This window comes from Hemiscyllium ocellatum, chromosome 22 (assembly GCF_020745735.1).
Source record: "Hemiscyllium ocellatum isolate sHemOce1 chromosome 22, sHemOce1.pat.X.cur, whole genome shotgun sequence".
NCBI lineage: Eukaryota > Metazoa > Chordata > Chondrichthyes > Orectolobiformes > Hemiscylliidae > Hemiscyllium > Hemiscyllium ocellatum.
Window position 1 is genome coordinate 53465398 of NC_083422.1, and position 17946 is coordinate 53483343.

Here is a 17946-nt window from a genome sequence, read left to right on the forward strand (position 1 = left end):
AGTGACTGTCTGTATGCTCTCCCTGTGTCTATGTGGGTTTCCTCCCACAGTCCAACGATGCTTAGGTTAGGTGGATTGGCTGTTCTAAATTGCCCGTAATGTCCAGAGATGTGTAGGATAGATGGATCAGCCATGGGGAACAGGAATACTGTACAGGTGTGGACCTGGGTGGGATAATCTTTGGAGGGTCAGTGTGGACCCAATGGGCTATATGGCCTGTTTCCACAGTGTCGGGATTCCATTCTATGGATGTTATAGTATGTTTGTACAGGAGGTTAAACCATTACCAGTTGTGCGTCTCTCTCTCTCTAATGAGAGAGTAGTCCTCCGGGAACAAAGCAATGTTAGAACACAAGGTTGCAGACGCTGCCAGACCTGTTGAGTTTCTCCAGCAATCTCTTGTTTGTTTCAAATTTCCAGCATCTGCAGTAGCTAGCTTTCATCACAAGGTTTTATTTCTTGTATATTGAGGGTTTACATCAAAGCCTTCACTTTGTCCTTTGATTGTTCCTCTTTGAAGATCCTGGTTTGAAGAGCCCAGCTTATGGGGGCTGGATTCCTACTGAAGCTGAGGAAAAGAATGAAGATGGGAAATATGATAACCAATAGTTCGATGACATACAGCGAGGTGTTCCAGAACCTCCAGATCAAAGGAGAAAGCGGAGACAGAAGCTTCCTTTGGTTCGGAAGTCTTGGAAAGGGTTGCAAGAGGTAGTGCTTTGATTTGCTACTTAGATCTTGTTTCAGTTCAATCACTGAATTCCAACCAGCGATTTCCTCACAGTATAAAAATGTAAGCAGAAGCTTTAATGTTTATTGTGATGAGCATGAGTAATTCCTCTGAGCTGTACCTTTGGAAGCAGTTCAACATACAGGAGCACTGAGGCCCTTGTTTCTAAAAGCAAGTTCCTTCGGATTTCTCCGCATCCACACTGGTGGACCTGGAAGTGGGAGCGTCGGGAAGTTCGGGTGGTGCTCGGTTGGACAGCATCCTTCTCACTGACAGCGCTCCCAGGACGGGCAATGAGTTCGATCCACTGTCTATATCACGGAGGTGGGGAGCTCCTCATTTATAGAGGCAGGTCCCCATTAAATGGTGACACTGTCGGCTCTGTGATCCTTTTGCTGCGGGTATGGATGCCTCAAACTCAAAGGAGGCAGCCCCTTTGAAGGCCTAACCTTTCTTACATTGCCTATTGGAGTCAGGAATGAGGGAGATTCCGGTTCTTCCTTAGTTACCTCCAGGCCAAGCTGACATCCAGGGAGATTGTGTCAATAGATGTGGAGCTGGGAAACAGAGCAGGTCAGGTCAGGCAACATCTGAGGAGCAGGAAAGTCAAGCCAGAAGGTTTAGATTAGATTCCCTACAGTGGGGATACAGGCCCTTTGGCCCAACAAGTCCACACCGACCCTCCGAGAGTAACCCACCCAGACCCATTCCCCAACCCTGTATTTACCCCAAATAAGTAATGCACCTAAGACAATGGGACAATTTAGCGTGGCCAGTTCACCTGACCTGCACATCTTTGGATTGTGGGAGGAAACCGAAGCACCCAGAGGAAGCCTACACAGACACGGGGAGAATGTGCTAACTCCTGGTGCTGTGAGGCAGCAGTGCTAACCACTGAGCCATCGTGAAACATTGATTTACCTGCTCCTCAGATGCTGCCTGACCTGCTGTGTTTTCCCCAGCTCCACATCTATTGACTCTGACTTCCAGCACCTGCAGTCCTTACTGTCTGCACATCCAGGAAGATTGTTATGCTAGAAGGTTATAACAGAGCAGCACGGTTCTAGTAGATTGTCCTGCTTCAAGTGATTGGAGGTAAGATGGAATCTGAGTCACCTCTGAGCTACCCGCTAGGACACAGGGGGGTGAAGACATCTTGCTCTCTCTCAGAGGTAACGGTCATGGGGCTTGACACTACAGCCGAGTGCATGAGGCTGATGACTTGCTTGCTGAGCTGGTAAGTTTGCTCACAGACCTTTCATCACCAGACTGGTTAACCTCATCAGTGCGTCTCCAGTGAAGCATTGGTGTTCTGTCCCACTTACTGTTTATGCGTCTGGGGTTGGTGGTATCCTTTTCAGTTCTGGTGCAGAGTAAGGGGAGGTTCACAATCCCCATCTGGTCCCAACACTGGGATCCTGTAGCCCACCATGGAACCAGCCCGTCACATCGAAGTCAGCTTTAACAGTGTCCGCTGTTGATCAGTGGCAGAGTACTGATCTCTGAGGGCATGAGTTTAGGTCACACTGCAGAGACTAGACTGGGGTTCCAGGGAAGGGCTGAGTAAATGTGACCTGGCCTACCCTGCCCTCCAACCTGTTTTGAATGAGAGCAGAGGAGTTTTCCCAAGTACCTGATCAATCACCAATGCTCAAAATGGGTTACATTGCTGATATTACAACACACTTTGTTTAATTAGAATGCAAGGGTCGCAGGCTAGACCAGCATTTATTGCCCATCCCTAATTATCCAGAGCTCAGTTAAGGTGCAACCACATAAAGGACACTAGTTAAACTGATGGGTTTTCACAACAATCTCCAACAGTTTGATGGTCATCGTTAGACTTTTAAGTTCAGATTGGATTCAGTGACAAAGTCCACCATCAGCTGTGGTGTGATTCAAACTCAGGTCCCCAGAACATTACCTGAGTCTGGGTTAATAGTCTGACAGTAATACCACGAGACCATTGCCTCCCCATGTACTACAGCTCCATTGGAATACTTTGGCTGTAAAGTGAAAGGTACCACAGAAATGCAAGTACTTTCTTCCTTTACCATATTTTTGAAAAAGAAGACTATTGCATGGCTGGAAAACCAAAGCGGAACACTCTAGGATTTAAATCAACCTTAAGACAGTCGAGGAGACTGGGAGAAAGTGAATTATCGGCCTCCTCCAACTGTGCCTGACCTCTTTCACAGCAACTTCAGAGCACTGGGCAGGCAGACTGTCAATCATTGTGACTGTACAATATCCTGACGGCATTGTCTATGCCATGGTACCTCTAGCACTGGTATTGGAGCAAGAGGGAATGGCGGGGATAATGGAAAGGCAGTAGGAGGGATGCTTCATCTGTGCCGGGTCAACTGATCCCAGCTGGGGCAGCAATTATTGGGTACCAGAGCTGACCTCATGCCCAGGTTCAATGGCAGGCTAAAACCAGTCAAATCTCCAAATCACTCTGCTGAGGAGTGATCCTGCTGGGACAATGATGGGACAACGGTACCAGACCTGAGTTTTTTTTTATTCGCACTCCTGCCTCTGAGTCACATTCAGCCCGAGAAACAGGTTCCACTCCAGGCGTCAAGTATAATGTTAATGCTGGCATTCCTGCGCAGCCCTGAGACAGGACAGTATTGCGGATGAGAGGTTGGATCAAGCCAAAGTAGCCTACTCATGTTGAGGTAGAAGATCCAACCTCAGCCAGAACCTCAGGCAGGGAGGGAATCTGAGGGGAAGAGGTGCCCATTTACTGAGGCAGTCCCCATTTAATGGCAGCGTTTTTGGCCTTTGGCTTATGGTGGAGCCCTCAAACAGTGTCACAATCTTCCTGAAAGTGACCTCCTAATTGCAGCTCAATGCTAAACTAGATTATCTGGGTTATCTTCACGTTTTCTGCCTGTGGGATCTTGTTCTGTGGAAATTGGCCACTGTATTTCCCACTTTACAGCAGCGTCTGCATTTCAAGGACATTTCGCCAGCTGTCCAACCCTTGGAGATGTCCAACTGACATGAGAAATCACTATATGAGTACAGGTCTTCCTCACCGCCTCCCACCCACCTCCACCATTTCAACATCATGCATCTCTATCGCACCATCAACATCCCCAGGATATTAAAGATCAGGCTGCAAGGGAAAAATAAAATCATCTCTCATTACCAGTGAAGAAGGGAACTTTAAATAAAAGATGATAAAGATTCACAGACAATTGTAAAGTTGGATTCTTTAGGACCAGGGAAGGAAAGGGATAAGGCAAAAGGGAGATCAGGGATATATTAGAAATAGAAGGCAGTGGAGGAATAGGAGAACAAAGCCTGACTCTGGACATGAATCCAAATATTAACTAATATTTTAGTTCATTGTCAATCTCTAAAAGCCAGTGCCTGCAACAGGTTCCTGCTAATTAAGCATCTAAGACTATTTTTATTGCAATTTCCTGTCTTTAAGATGTTGCAATATGAAACCATCTACAAATCACGATGGACAAATTATAAAGATCAGGATCAAGACAAGAGGACCCAGCTGTCTGCCAGCTGCACGTTAAACACCCAGAAAAGGTCCTCATCAATCACTCTTTGTATTGTCCACAGAGAATCCAAACTGCAGCTGTCACCATGGTAACAGGGCAGGAGCAACTATGAACAAACACGAGGGCTCGATTCTAAAATGTTGTCGTCAAAGCCAACCTTCCTCCTGTAGGATGTGGCCCACAGCAAAGCAGTTTCAAAGAAACCAAACATTTGAGGGTCAAGATGCAGAAAAATCAAAGTGCGGGGGAAGATAATTACTCAGAGGAAGCAATTTGGAAACAGGGTGCAGTCAGTACAAGTTACCCTTTATCTACCTTCATTAGAACTGCATCTGTTTGGGGTTGGGGCGGCGGAGATTTTGGTTCAAATGTTCACGTAGGCCTCAACCCAACCCAGAGTCCAAATGAAAAAGACCCTGACTAGTCTCAGTTCAATTCCTCACTGAACGGGCAATGCCTCGGTCATCAAAGGTACAGGGTGTATACTGTCGATCGATAATGTGGAACACAGAAAGGCTAGGTGTGGCAGTGTGATTAACTCCGCACAGCTAGAGTATTGTGTGTGCTTCTGCAATCCACCTTAAAGGAGGGATGTGATAGCACTGGAGAGAGTGCAGAGGGAGATTTACCAAGCCTGGACTTGAGAGTTGTAGATATGAAGAGAGATTGGACAGACTGGGGGGCTGTTTTCCTTGGAGGAGATTGAGAGGAGACAAGATGTATAGAATTATGAGGGACAAAGACAGGGAGAAACCTTTTCCCCTTGGTCGTGGGATCAATGACCAGGGGAGGTGACATCGATTTAAGGTAAGGGACAGGAGTGGGTTGTGAGTAAAGAGTTTTTCACCCAGAAAGGTGGTGGGAATCTGGAACTCCCTGCCTATAAGGATGGCAGAGACAGGAACCCTCATCACATTGAGGAGGTATTTAGATATGCACTTGCAAGGCCAAGGATATGGGCCGAGTGCTTGAGAAATGGGATAAGAATAATTAGGAGCTTGGTTTTGACCAGCACAGACTCGATGGGCGGAAGGGAACTTTTCAGTGCTGTAGGCCTCTATAACTCTGTGGTACATTGGCTGAGGCAGTGCAGAGGGAATTTCAAATCATACCTTAGCAACACCAGAGGAGCTAACCAGTGGAATCAGTGACTGAAGTCTCTGAGATTAAACCTAAGTGAGGGGATAGAGGAGCAAGCAATGGGGCTGGAACCATGACATGTAAAAGCCAGAAAGCTGAGAGAGAAAGGAATGAAAAAAAATCACTTACATCTCCGTGGTGCCAGGCATAATGTAAGCACTCAGCAGGAGTGCGGTCACCTTGTGATATGTAGCCATATTTTTTTTCCTTTATTCATTCATGGGAGGAGGGTGTCATTGGCAAAGCAACATTTATTGCCCTTCCCTAATTGCCCAGAGGAAGTTAAGCGTCAACCATTTTGATGTGGCACATGTAGGCCAGACCAGGTCAGGATGGCAGTTTCCTGATGGAAAAACCAGATGAGTTTTTCCCAACAAGTGACAATGGTTGTCATTAGACTTAATTCAAAATACTTTTTGAATTCATATCGCTGTCATGGCAGAATTGGGACCTGGGTCCCTGGAATATTATCTGGGTTCACCATCCAGTGATAATACCAGTAAGCCATCACCTCCCCACAGCACAGTAAGATCTACAAGCCCTGATGTGATAATAACCACATATTATGTTTTCTCATGTTGGCTCAGAGATTTAACCTTTGCCTGGACATCAGGAAGAACACTTCTGCAAGATACTGACCAGAGACCTTTTACTCAAAAGGATAGATGAGTTCTTAGGTTGAGGTTAAGCTAAAAATCACCGGTTTTGTTGGACCATTCGGGTGCACTTTCATGAGAGTGAAAGGCAACAGGTGGAGATTTAACCTGAGGGTCACCATGCCTCAGGATGGGGGGGGGGGGGGGGAAAGAGATTGAGAAGGACACGATAACCTCAGCTGAATCCATGGCGCTGGTATCATTCTGCATTGCAAACCAGCCACCCAGCCAACTGAGCTAACCAATCCCCTAGCCTCTGCAGAAAACACGATTCCTCTTGATGGAGGGCTGCATTCTTAGAGGACCATACTGGAGCTTTAGCCAAGACAATGGTTTCATTAATATAAATATTCAGGAGCAGGAAACGAGTCCAATTTTACCTTCTTTACTTGAAGCGTGAGGTATGTAAGTGAACCCTCTTAACCATGGACAAAATCATTCAACTGAATTAAAAACTTCAAAAGCTTAAAAATCAAAAGTCTCAGTGCAGCTCTGTTAGGGGATGTCGGAGTCGGTGAGTTAAGAAGGGCTGAGCAGACTTGCCTAGTTGGTTTCTCATGATCCTACATTAGCTTAGTCTGACCATTACATTCCAGGCTGTCTTCCCCAGCAAGTGAGTGGACCCTCTACTGAGATCAGACTCTTTCCTCATCTGTCTCTGTACAGAACTCAGGAATGTGAGGATTCCACTGACCAGGAAAGGCATCTGGCTGCCCTTATCTGAGAGAGCTATTATTGTCTAGACGTCAGCATGTGTTTTTCCAAGCAAATGATCTCAGCTGACAGCTCACATTCCATCCACTTCCCATCGCTGTTGCGAATGAATGGAGCTGCTGTCGTTAGGCCAGCCCCTGTTCAGCTCCCATTGTATCTTTTGTTCTTTGTGCCCATCATTCCTTTCTCAGTCAGTCAGTGAGCAGCACGCCTGTCCTGGGAATTTGTGTAAACTAAAGAAGCATGGACGCTGGAATTCCGAAACAGAGGCAGCGATTGCCGGAGAAACCCAGCAGGTCTGGCAGCATCTGCAGAGACAGAGACAGAGAGAAAGCACAGCCCATGTTTCACAGCCTAGTGACCCTTCATCGGGAACTGCTGCTTTCTCTCTCCAAAGTAGCTGCCAGGCCAGCTGAGTTTCTCCAGTGGTACCTGGGAACATGCGAGCTTCGCTCACTCCCTGTACCGTCCCATCTGACAGCGGACAGGAAACAACAACAGTGACTCAGTGGTGAGCACTGCTGCCTCACGGTGCGAGGGACTCGGGTTCAATTCCTGCCTCGGACAACTATCTGTGTGGAGTTTGCACAATCTCCCTGTGTCTGCGTGGGTTTCCTCCCACAATCCAAAGATGTTCAAGTTAGACGAACTGACTGTGTTAAATTGTCCACAGTGATAGGTGCATTAGTCAGGGGGGAAACATAGGGTAAGGAAATGGGTCTGGGTGGATTACTCTTCGGAGGAACGGTGTGGACTTGTTGGGCCAAAGGGCCTGTTTCCACACTGTAAAGAATCTAATCTTAAAAAAAAACTTACACTACAGAGAGTGGAACCAGGTGTTCTCCAGCGCCTCCTCCCACCCACCATGCACTACACCCTGGGCATTTGGCGATGGACTGCCTTTTCAACTGGGTAACAGAGTGTCAGGCAGAGACCTGACTGCCATCCTCGCCATTAAATCATTGGTGAGAAGGCTCATGAGCTGCCTGTAGGAGCAACCATTGCCCATTTAAGGTGCTTCATCCCACCAGAATTGGCATGAGGGAGGAGAAATGGTGGACCCACCAGGCGGGAAGGCTGCCAGCTAAACCCTCTGTTCCTGATTGGTGTGGGGGTGGTGGTGGGGGTGATGGGTGGGGTCGCCAAAGTCTTCTCTCTTAACCCCTCCCCACCATGAGCTCTCAGTGGATGGGATTTCAATGTCCAGAGGGTCCTTGTTCCCAGGGGAAAGCCCACTGTAGGCCTCTCTAGGGGCAGAATGGCCCCTGAGAACAGGCAGCACTCAGGGATTGCAGAGCGCAGAGAGAAATAACATCACTGAATTATTGAATCACTACAGTGCGGAAAGAGGACATTTGGCCCATCGTGTTTGCACCGACCCTCTGAAGAGCAACCCACCCAGACCCAGCTCCCTACCCTATCTTCATAAGCCCACCTAACCTGTGCAATCCTGGACACTATGGGACAGTTTAGCTTGGCCAATCCACCCTAACCTGCACACATTTTGACTGTGGGAGGAAACTGGAGCACCCAGAGGAAACCCACACAGACACGGGGAGAATGTGCAAACTCCACACAGACAATCACCCAAATCAAAGCCGGATCCCTGGCATTGCGAGGCAGCAGTGTGAACCACTGAGCCACCCCAAATGACCCACGGCACTTCACAGAAGCATAAAATCAGACAGTGTTTAAACACACAAGGACGTGTTATAAGACTCATTGTAAACGATCAGGGAGACAGAGAGGTTTAAAGAGGAAACTTGTAGCTCAGCGTCTCCACAGCTCGATACTCTGGCCCTGGTAAAGCAAGAACAGACAGAATTGGAGAAATTCATTCCGATTTTCCCATCTTTCTAAACTCAGTCACTTCCAACTGTTTCCAAAACCTGAGTCCATTACACAAAATGAAGTTTAATTGCTTGCTTTAGTTCAGGATGAGTAGGTCCCTGCTACAGAATGATGCACTCTTGATGAGTAATATTAACGTCCTGCTTGAAAAACCATAGAACCTCCACTTTAATCTTTCACATCTCAGGGATAGCATGGGGTTAGATACAGAATAAAGCTCCCTCTACTCTTTGAAGCTGAAAGTTAGTCCCCCTAGACACTGTCGCCATCAAACATTCCCAGACAGGTGTAGGACAGCGCTAGAAACAGAGTAACACTCCCTATATATTGCCTCCCTATACACCCAGGACAGGGGCAGCATGAGGTTAGATACAGAGTAACACTCCCTATACACTGTCCACATCAAACATTCCCAGGACAGGGGCAGCACGGGGTTAGATACAGAGTAACACTCCCTATACACTGTCCACATCAAACATTCCCAGGACAGGGGCAGCATGGGGTTCGATGCAGAGTAACACTCCCTATACACTGTCCATATCAAACATTCCCAGGACAGGGGCAGCATGGGGTTAGATACAGAGTAACACTCCCTATACACTGTCCATATCAAACACTTCCAGGACAGGGATAGCATGAGGTTAGATACAGAGTAACACTCCCTGTATACGGTCCCCCAAACATTCCCAGGGACAGGGACAGGGACAGTATGGGGTTCGATACAGAGTGACACTCCCTAGGCACTGTCCCCCATCAAACGCTCCCAGGACAGGGGCAGCATGAGGTTAGACTGAGAGTAAAGCTCTCTCTACACCTGCTGTTCTCATTTCTAGAATCCATTTGCCTCATGTTCACTTTATCTCCCGATGAGAAAATAAATCTTTCCCGTCCGCAATGTGCAGACTAAAGCTTCATTCTCTCAGACATGTTTTCCACTAATGTACGTTTCTAGTCTCAGTGTCTCAAAGAGCGTTTTCTGTTTCACAGCCAGTCAGAATGTAGCAGCAAGTCCACCTCCCTTTCCCAGTCACACATTCTGCGAGCTCAGCTGTTTATCTTGCCCCAGGTCCAAAAACAGTCACAGTTTTCTCTTCCCTTGCCCTGCACTCTCACAGAGTCTGTTAGCTTGAGCACTCTAACACTGAGAATGAATGAAGCCTCGATAAACACAGGCATTGTCTGGGGGTCAAGACAGGAAAATGTCATAGAAAAGGCCAAATTCATCACAAAATCATACCATGACAGTCTTGGGTTCAAACAGTCCTACCCACTGCTGATATTGGATTTACAGAATGTTACTGTAGAAAATAGTATCATGCCCTGTTTAAATAAACCTGTTAATTTAGTGAGGTGATGTGAGAGGAGGTGATGACCTCATGGTATTTTCGCTAGGCTATTAATCCAGAATCCCAGGGAATGTTCTGGGGACATGGGTTCAATCCTGCTAGGGCAGATAATTGGAATTTGAATCCAATAATAAAAAGAAAATCTGGAATTAAGAGTCTAATGATGACCATGAATTCTTTGTTGCTTGTTGGGGGAAATCCCATCTGGTTCATTAATGTCCTTTAGGGAAGGAAACTGTCATCTTTACCTGGTCTGGCCTTCATGTGACTTCAGAACCACTGCAATGTGGAGTGCTAGCATCCACCAGTGCTGCGTGGGCATGATTGTCAGAGAAAATCTGACACTGAGTTAGTGGGCGAAAAACAGCTTGTTCAAACCAACAGGTTTTAGAGGATGGTAGACAGGAAGAAACTTGATGGAAGTTTAGTGGGAGAGCAAAGTAACATTGTTTCACCCAGAGGGTGGTGGGGATCTGGAATTTGCTGCCTATAAGGGTGGGAGAGGCAGAAATCCTCATAAGATTTTAGAAGTATATAGATGTATACTTGCTATGCCATGGCTACAGGGCAAATGCTGGAAACCAGGGTTAGAATAGTTAGGTGCTTGTTTTTTTTACCAGCACAGGTGGGCCGAAGGGCCTTTTTCTGTGCTGTAGACCCCAATGACTCTATGACTGCAGCCAATCAGAGTTGGCGCCAAGTCTTTGATATTAACCTACCACATGACCACCAGCATGCAATAATTTGCAGCTTCCTGGGAATCTCACCACAGTCAGTCTCAGGTTAGCAGCTCCAGAAACAGGAAGGGCCACATGGTTGCCTGTGATAAGAGGCGGACAGCAGCAAGAGGTCTGAAGCAAGCCTACCTGAAGCTTAGTAAAGGTCTCTTTGTGTTCGAGTCCAGCCAGTCGCTTTTCTGAGCACACCACGCCAACGTCCTCACTGTGTTTGCAATCATTAACACCCCAGCCGTTAGACTCACAGGCGGTGATGGACTCCTCTTCACCTCTGCATTTCACATTGTCCAGCCAGATGGGGCCTAGACAGAAGAATTACAGCAGTTAAGGCAAAGTGCATTGATGGCGAGGGATAGGGGATCCCAGGTTTCACAAACAGTGGCAGACAGCAAAGACAAACTTGTATTAAACTCTGGTTCAGACTCAACTACAGCATTATGTCTAACTCTGGACCCTACACTTTAGGGAGGAGTTAAAGGCTTTAGACAGACTGCACATCAGATTTACAAGAATGGTTCCACTGGAGCCATTGAATGGAAGAGCCTTGGGAAAAATTGATGGGCAGAGAGATCTGGGAGTGCAGGCCCATTGTACCCTAAAGGTTGCTGCACAGGTGGATAGAGTGGTCAAGAAGGCATATAGTATACTTGCCTTCATTGGACAGGGTATTGATTTTAAGAGCTGGCAAGCCATGTTAAAATTGTACAAGACATTGGTTCGGCCACATTTAGAATACTGTGTATAGTTCTGGGCACCACATTACCAAAAGGATGTGGATGCTTTGGACAGGGTGCAGAGAAGGTTTACGAGGATGTTGCCTGGTATGGAAGGTGCTAGCTATGAAGAGAGGTTGAGTAGGCTAGGTTTATTTTCACTAGAAAAAAGGAAATTGAGAGGAGACCTGATTGAGGTTTACAAAATCATGAAGGATATAGACAGGGTGGATAAAGACAAGCTTTTTTCCCAGGGTGAAGGATTCAATAATAAGAGGTCATGCTTTCAAGGTGAGAGATGGAAAGTTTAAGGGGGATACACACGGAAAGTAGTTTACACAGAGGGCGGTGGGTGGTCTGGAATGCGTTACCAGCAGAGGTGGTAGAGGCAGGCACGGTAGATTCATTTAAGATGCGTCTGGACAGATGCATGAGTAGGTGGGGAGCAGAGGGATACAAATGCTTAGGAATTGGGCGACAAGTTTAGACAGTAGATTTGGATCAGCTCAGGCTTGGAGGGCCGAAGGGCCTGTTCCTGGGCTGTTTTCTCTGTTCTTTGATTCAATTTTTCTTCATGAAGTGGGAGGAGGTGTTACCTTTGCCTTGGCCGTACTTTGCACTGTGGGCCCAAGTCAGCGCTCCCTCATAGCCCAGCTCTCGGCAGATCACCGTCGCAACGTCGAGGGTGAAGTCATCATCACACACTGTGCCCCACTGGCCACTGTAGAAAACCTCCACGCGACCTTCGTGGTGTGTCCTCTTCAATCCCGCCAAGCGGATCCTGACTTCCTTCTGCTCCGGTGTCGGCCCGGAGGTCGTTCTGGCAGTGCCAAGGATCAACAGGCTGCAGAGGAAAAGCACTGTGCCAAGGAGGAGACCTGGTGGAGCACCCTTCATCATGACCTTGTCAACTGGCACTCAGGAGAACACTTTAGAGCACGAGGGTTCTCCACCTGTAACAGCAGCACAGATTAAAATATGCAAACAACAGCATTCCCAATTAATACATATTATATTCATCCAGACAAATATATGTCCCATTTCCTCTTTGTTTTCTTCAAAACACACTCAACAACATTTTGACAAGGTTCTGGGTGGCACAGTGGTTAGCACTGCTGCCTCCCAGTGCCAGTGTTCGATTCCAGCCTCGGGTGCCTGGAGCAGAGGAGCTTGAGGGGTGACCTTGCAGAGATTTACAATATCCTGAGGGGACATGGATAAGATGAATAGCCAAGGTCTTTTCCCCAGGTTGGGTGAGTCCAAAACTGGAGGGCATAGGTTGAAGGTGAGAGGGGAAAAGTTTAAAAAAGGACCCGAGGGGCAACTTTTTCTCACAGAGGGTGGGCGCATGCATGGAATAAGCTGCCAGAGGACGTAGCAGAAGCAGGCGTAATTACAACATTTAAAAAACATTTGGGCAGGTTCAAGAATGGGAAGGTTTAGAGAGTTTTGGTGAAAGTGAGGACTGCAGATGCTAACGATCAGAGTCAAGATTAGAGTGGTGCTGGAAAAGCACAGCAGGTCAGGCAGCATCCAAGGAGCAGGAAAACCGCCATTTCAGGCAAAAGCCCTTCATCAGGAATGATGGAGAGAGATATGGGCCAAAAGCTGGCAAATGGGACTAAATTAGCTTAGGATATCTGGTCGGCATGGACGAGTTGGGCTGAAGGGTCTGTTTCCATGCATATGACTCTATGACATCAGCACCTTCTGAAAGTTACTGCCAAACATTTGGGTCCTTGGCCCCTTTAAGAATCTTGATGGTATCACTTGCAGGGTGGTCTTGGAAGACACGGCTATGAGCAGTGCCCAATGGACACTCTCTAACCTGCCCGAGCAGCGGGTGCTCCCCCATCCTGTGCAGTTTTGAAACCTGGCAGTTGCTGAGTCTGACAGCAGCCCAGAGTACAGAGCAAACACTTTGTACAAACAGACCTGATTACACTGCCAACCTTGAGCAAGACCAGCCACCAGCAACCAACTCAATCATTAACCCTTCAATGACCAAATCCTCTTCTCCGTACCCGCCCCATTGCCCAGTTACCTTTCCATCCCCCACCCCGACTCTGCCTCCAGTGTCCAGATGATTTCTCAAAGTTTCCAGATAGAACAGAAATGGAATTTCCACTCTGCACTCTTTCCTTCCTTCCCTCCTGACCTGTGCTGGTGTGCGGTGCCCCATTGTAAAGCTGAGCCAAGTGGTCACCTTCCACCCTGTGCATGGACAATAGGTAACACAGGCATTGTTTTCTTGGAGGTGTCCATTCTCCCCCAACAATGACACAGTTGGTTGAGGGGTGAATATTGGCCAGGGTTGCACAGTGGCAGAGGGGCTAGCACTGCTGCCTCACCACACCGGGGACCCTGGTTCAAGTCCAGCCTTGGGTGACTGTGTGGACATTCTCCTTGGGTCTGTGTGGGTTTCCTCCAGGTGCTCCAGTTTCCTCCCACAGATGTGCAGGTTGGGTGGATTAGCCATAGTGGCTATGAGGTGATGGGGGTCTGGGTCTGGGTGGGATGCTCTTCGGAGGTTCAGTGCAAACCTTAAATGGGCTGAATGGCCTCTTTCCACACTGTAGGGATTCTATGGATCCTGGAGAGAATGGTCCTGCATTTCTTCGAACTGTTTCATGAGCTTCTTTGACATCCAGCCAAGAAGTAAGACCTCATGTGATCTCTGACTTCACTGTTGGCAGCAGTAAACACAATGCATTTGTACCTCAAGGACCTGGGGTTTACTCAGCAAAATCATTTCATTGCAGAAAGGGAATGGATAAGCAGCAATCGGAAGAAGCAAATAGTCAGAATCTCCGCACTGTTTTCCCAATGGATACCTGGAGGCGATCAACACTGAAGCAACGAGCAGTACCAATAGGCCAAGATCTCCAACAGGACAGCTGGGAGCTTCTGCTCCATAATGGCACATGAAGGTAAATTGTCATCTTCTGAAAAGGTTCGCCACATGGATACCTGGGATGGTAGGCTTGTCGTATGAGATTGGGTTGACTCTCCCTGTATTCACTGAGTTTTACAAAAACAGAGGGGGCAGGGCAGAATCTCAGTGGCTCAGTGGTTAGCACTGCTGCCTCTCATCACCAGGGTCCCAGGTTCAATTCCAGCCTTGGGTGACTGTCTGTGTGGAGTTTGCACATTCTCTCTGTGTCTGCGTGGGCTTCCTCCGGCTGCTCTGGTTTCCTCCCACAGTCCAAAGATGCGCAGGTCAGCTGAATTGGTCATGCTAAAATTGCCCGTAGTACTAGGTGCATTAGTCAGAGGTGAAAATGTGTTGCTGGTTAAATCACAGCAGGTCAGTGAGATAGAGAGAGACCAGGGGGTGGGGATAGAGAGAGAGAGCAGGGAGTGGGGACAGAGAGAGAGAGTGCAGGGAGTCGGGACAGAGAGAGAGCGGGGAGTGGGGATAGAGAGAGAGAGCAGGGGGTGGGGACTGTGCTTTAACCAGCAACACATTTTCACCTCTGATCTCCAGCATCTGCAGACCTCACTTTTTACTCGCATTAGTCAGAGGTAAATGGGTCTGGGTTAGTTACTCTTCAGAGGGTTGGTGTGGACTGGTTGGGCCACCCCCCACACTGTAGGGAATCTAATCATCGCCCTGACTTGGAGACATGTTGCCATTTTTCTCTACTGCCCTTGGACCAAAACCTTGGAACTCCCTCTTGAACAGCATTGTGGGGGCTTTCTACAACACATGGACTGCAGCTGTTCAAGGAAGTGCCCTTTTCCCGGGCAATTAGGGGATGGGCAACAGAATGCTGGCCCAGCCAGTGGTGCCAAAGTCCCTTAAAAATAAAACTGGAAGTTGCCAACTCGTTGCTGGAGCCTGCAATCCCGGGAGAGTGTGACAGTCCACCATAGAAAGCAACCTGTCCGCATCCACCACAGCGTGATACGGCAGCCACTCTGCCCAAGACAGCAAGAAACTACAGGGAGTTATGGACACAGTCCAGCCTCCCATCCATTAGCTCCATCTACACTGCTCGGGGGGAGCAGCCAATATAATCAAAGATCCCTCACACCCCAGTTATATTGTCTTCCACCCTCCGCCACCAGGCAGAAGATACAAAAGTTTGAATGCAAGTGTGATTCAGGATTCAGCAACAGCTGGTTGCCGCTGAATGACCCTGCCAAATGTTAACTCTGACCTCTCTCTCCTGTAATAGTGTATTCTACCCTGTTCTGTTAACGCTGAAGCACTTTGTAAGGTACGGTCTGCCCGTAGAGCACACAAAACAACACTTTTCACTGTATCTCAACAATAAAATCAGTGAAATATCGATGGTTGAGATTACAGTGTGTGAAAGAGAGACAGAGACAGGGAAGGGGAGGGTGGGCAGGATTCACAGCCCACATCCAGTTCTTGAGAGACGGAACCTCAAAAGAAAACAGCAGAGACAGACTGAAGCAATGAAAACATGACCCTAACCAGGCTCAAAATGTCAGAGCGTCTCAGGCAGACTGGGGCTTGACCGAAGCCTGAGGGGCAGAGGGACTTTGTGGAAATCCAGTGCAGAAAATCTCAGGGAGTTCTGCAAACTCACAGGTAGATAAAAGGAGAAAGACGGTGTGAATTCAAAAGAAATAACAACAATAGCTGCTGGAGGTGGAAGAGAAAGAGAAGGAATACAACAGGACGAGGAAGAAAACAAAAAACAGCATGAAAGAGGGAGAAAGGAAGAGAAAGGTAAATAAAAAAAAGAGAAACACAGGAAGGGAAAGATAGAGAGCAAAAGAGTAAATGGAGAAGGGCGATAACGGAAAAGACCGGGGAACAGAAAATGAAAATGAGGAGAATACCGAGACTTGGATGAATTCCAAATGAAAACTGAAGTTCAGGATTTAGAAAGCGAAAAAAAATCCCATTGATCAGATCCATGAAATGTGTAGCAGACAGTTAAACCCAAAAATCAGCGACAGAGCAAAGAAAATGAAGCAAATTGTTGAGTTGGGGGAGGTGTAAACATAGCAATAAATCGATTGCTAATCGATATCGACATCAGCTGCCCGAGTTTACCTCTCAGTATCGTCCCAGAGTGAGAAGGAACGCAACCAGTTCCACCAATCCCTCTCCAAAAGTAGAAACCGCCTTCAAACAACTCAGAAAGAAATCTGATATAATATTCCGTTGCTTTAAAATATTAAGTAGTCGCAAGTTACAACAAATTCACTATATCATTTTCCCGACTGCAGCAGAGATGTGCTGAGTATGCACGTCTCTTTCTAAGAAAAAGCCAACTGGAAATTAAGTGATTAAAACTTACAGCGTGCGCTGAGACTGAGTGGAGACCAGCTGAGGGTAGGAGAGGGATCTGTGTTTGACAGTGCAGAGATACTCCCAGTCTCTGCTAATCCCACCTCTGCCTTTTCGCTTTTATCACCACCACGTGTATCCTCTTTCACCCTCTGCCTCGTCCCTTTCGCTCTCTGATTTCCCCCCTCCCACCCTGCTCCAGAAAAGACCTTTCAGTGTTGTGAAAGTCAGGCAGTCACAGAGTGTGGAGGAGAGATGTAGTGGATGTGGTTCTTTCTGTTCGGCGGGGAGATTATTGGACTGAGAGGTGGGAGCAGGGATGCTGATAGTGCCCCCATTCCCAAAACAACTCCATATGCTGCAACTTTAACATCGGGATCATTGCTGGGGTATAAACAGTCAAGGATATTCTATATTCTATTCTAACTGCAAAACCTAATGCAGATGGGACAGTAAGATCCCATTGCGTAGTTAAGTGAAAGTGAATGCCAGAAATTATTCTGCCCTTCCATATCTCTCCGCACACCAGACCCACCCTTTCACCCACAGTCTAACAATTATTCTGAGTAAGGGTCACTAGATTCCAAATGTTCATTCTGCTTTCTCTCCACAGATGCTACCAGACCTGCTGAGTTTCTCCAGCAATTTTTGTTTCTTTTTGAATTACTCAACTAATTATCCAATTCCCCCTTTGAACCCCATGATTACCCTCTCCTCCACCCCACATGCAGGTAGGGAATCCCAGATCCTAACCACTCACTGCATTAAGAGGTGGGTTCTCACCATCTTTGCTCAAAGCTGTCCGGTTCCTGACCACTTTCTCCCTACCTACAAACCCCCTCGTGTTTGAAATTCCCGTTCTTCCCAAAGGAGAACCCTCCTTGTTTCTTCCATCTAATCCAAGGAAACACAGTCATAGAGTCATAGAGATGTACATCACGGAAACAGACCCTTCGGTCCAACCTGTCTGTGCCAACCAGATATCCCAACCCAATCTAGTCCCACCTGCCAGCACTTGGCCCATATCCCTCCAAACCCTTCCTATTCATATACCCATCCAAATGCCTTTTAAATGTTGCAATTGTACCAGCCTCCACCACTTCCTCTGGCAGCTCATTCCACACATACACCCTCTGCATGAAAAAGTTGCCCCTTAGGTCTCTTTTATATCTTTCCCCTCTCACCCTAAATCCATGCCCTCTAGTTCTGGACTCCCCCCACCCCAGGGAAATGACTTTGTCTGTATATTCTATCCATGCCCCT

The 17946-nt window shown here is 47.5% G+C and overlaps 1 protein-coding gene across 1 annotated transcript in view; it reads right to left on the reverse strand.

Annotated features, from left to right (window-relative positions):
• loxl4 (lysyl oxidase-like 4) overlaps positions 1-16787 on the reverse strand; it is a 135805-nt gene extending 119018 nt beyond the window's left edge. Inside the window, exons 1-3 of the mRNA XM_060842498.1 lie at positions 16694-16787; positions 12011-12367; positions 10831-11003 (exon numbers count right to left, since the gene is read on the reverse strand). Coding sequence (XP_060698481.1) covers positions 10831-11003; positions 12011-12314 — 477 coding nt within the window. The 5' untranslated portion in view covers positions 12315-12367; positions 16694-16787. The remainder of the gene's footprint in view (positions 1-10830; positions 11004-12010; positions 12368-16693) is intronic.
• Positions 16788-17946: the final 1159 nt, after the last annotated feature.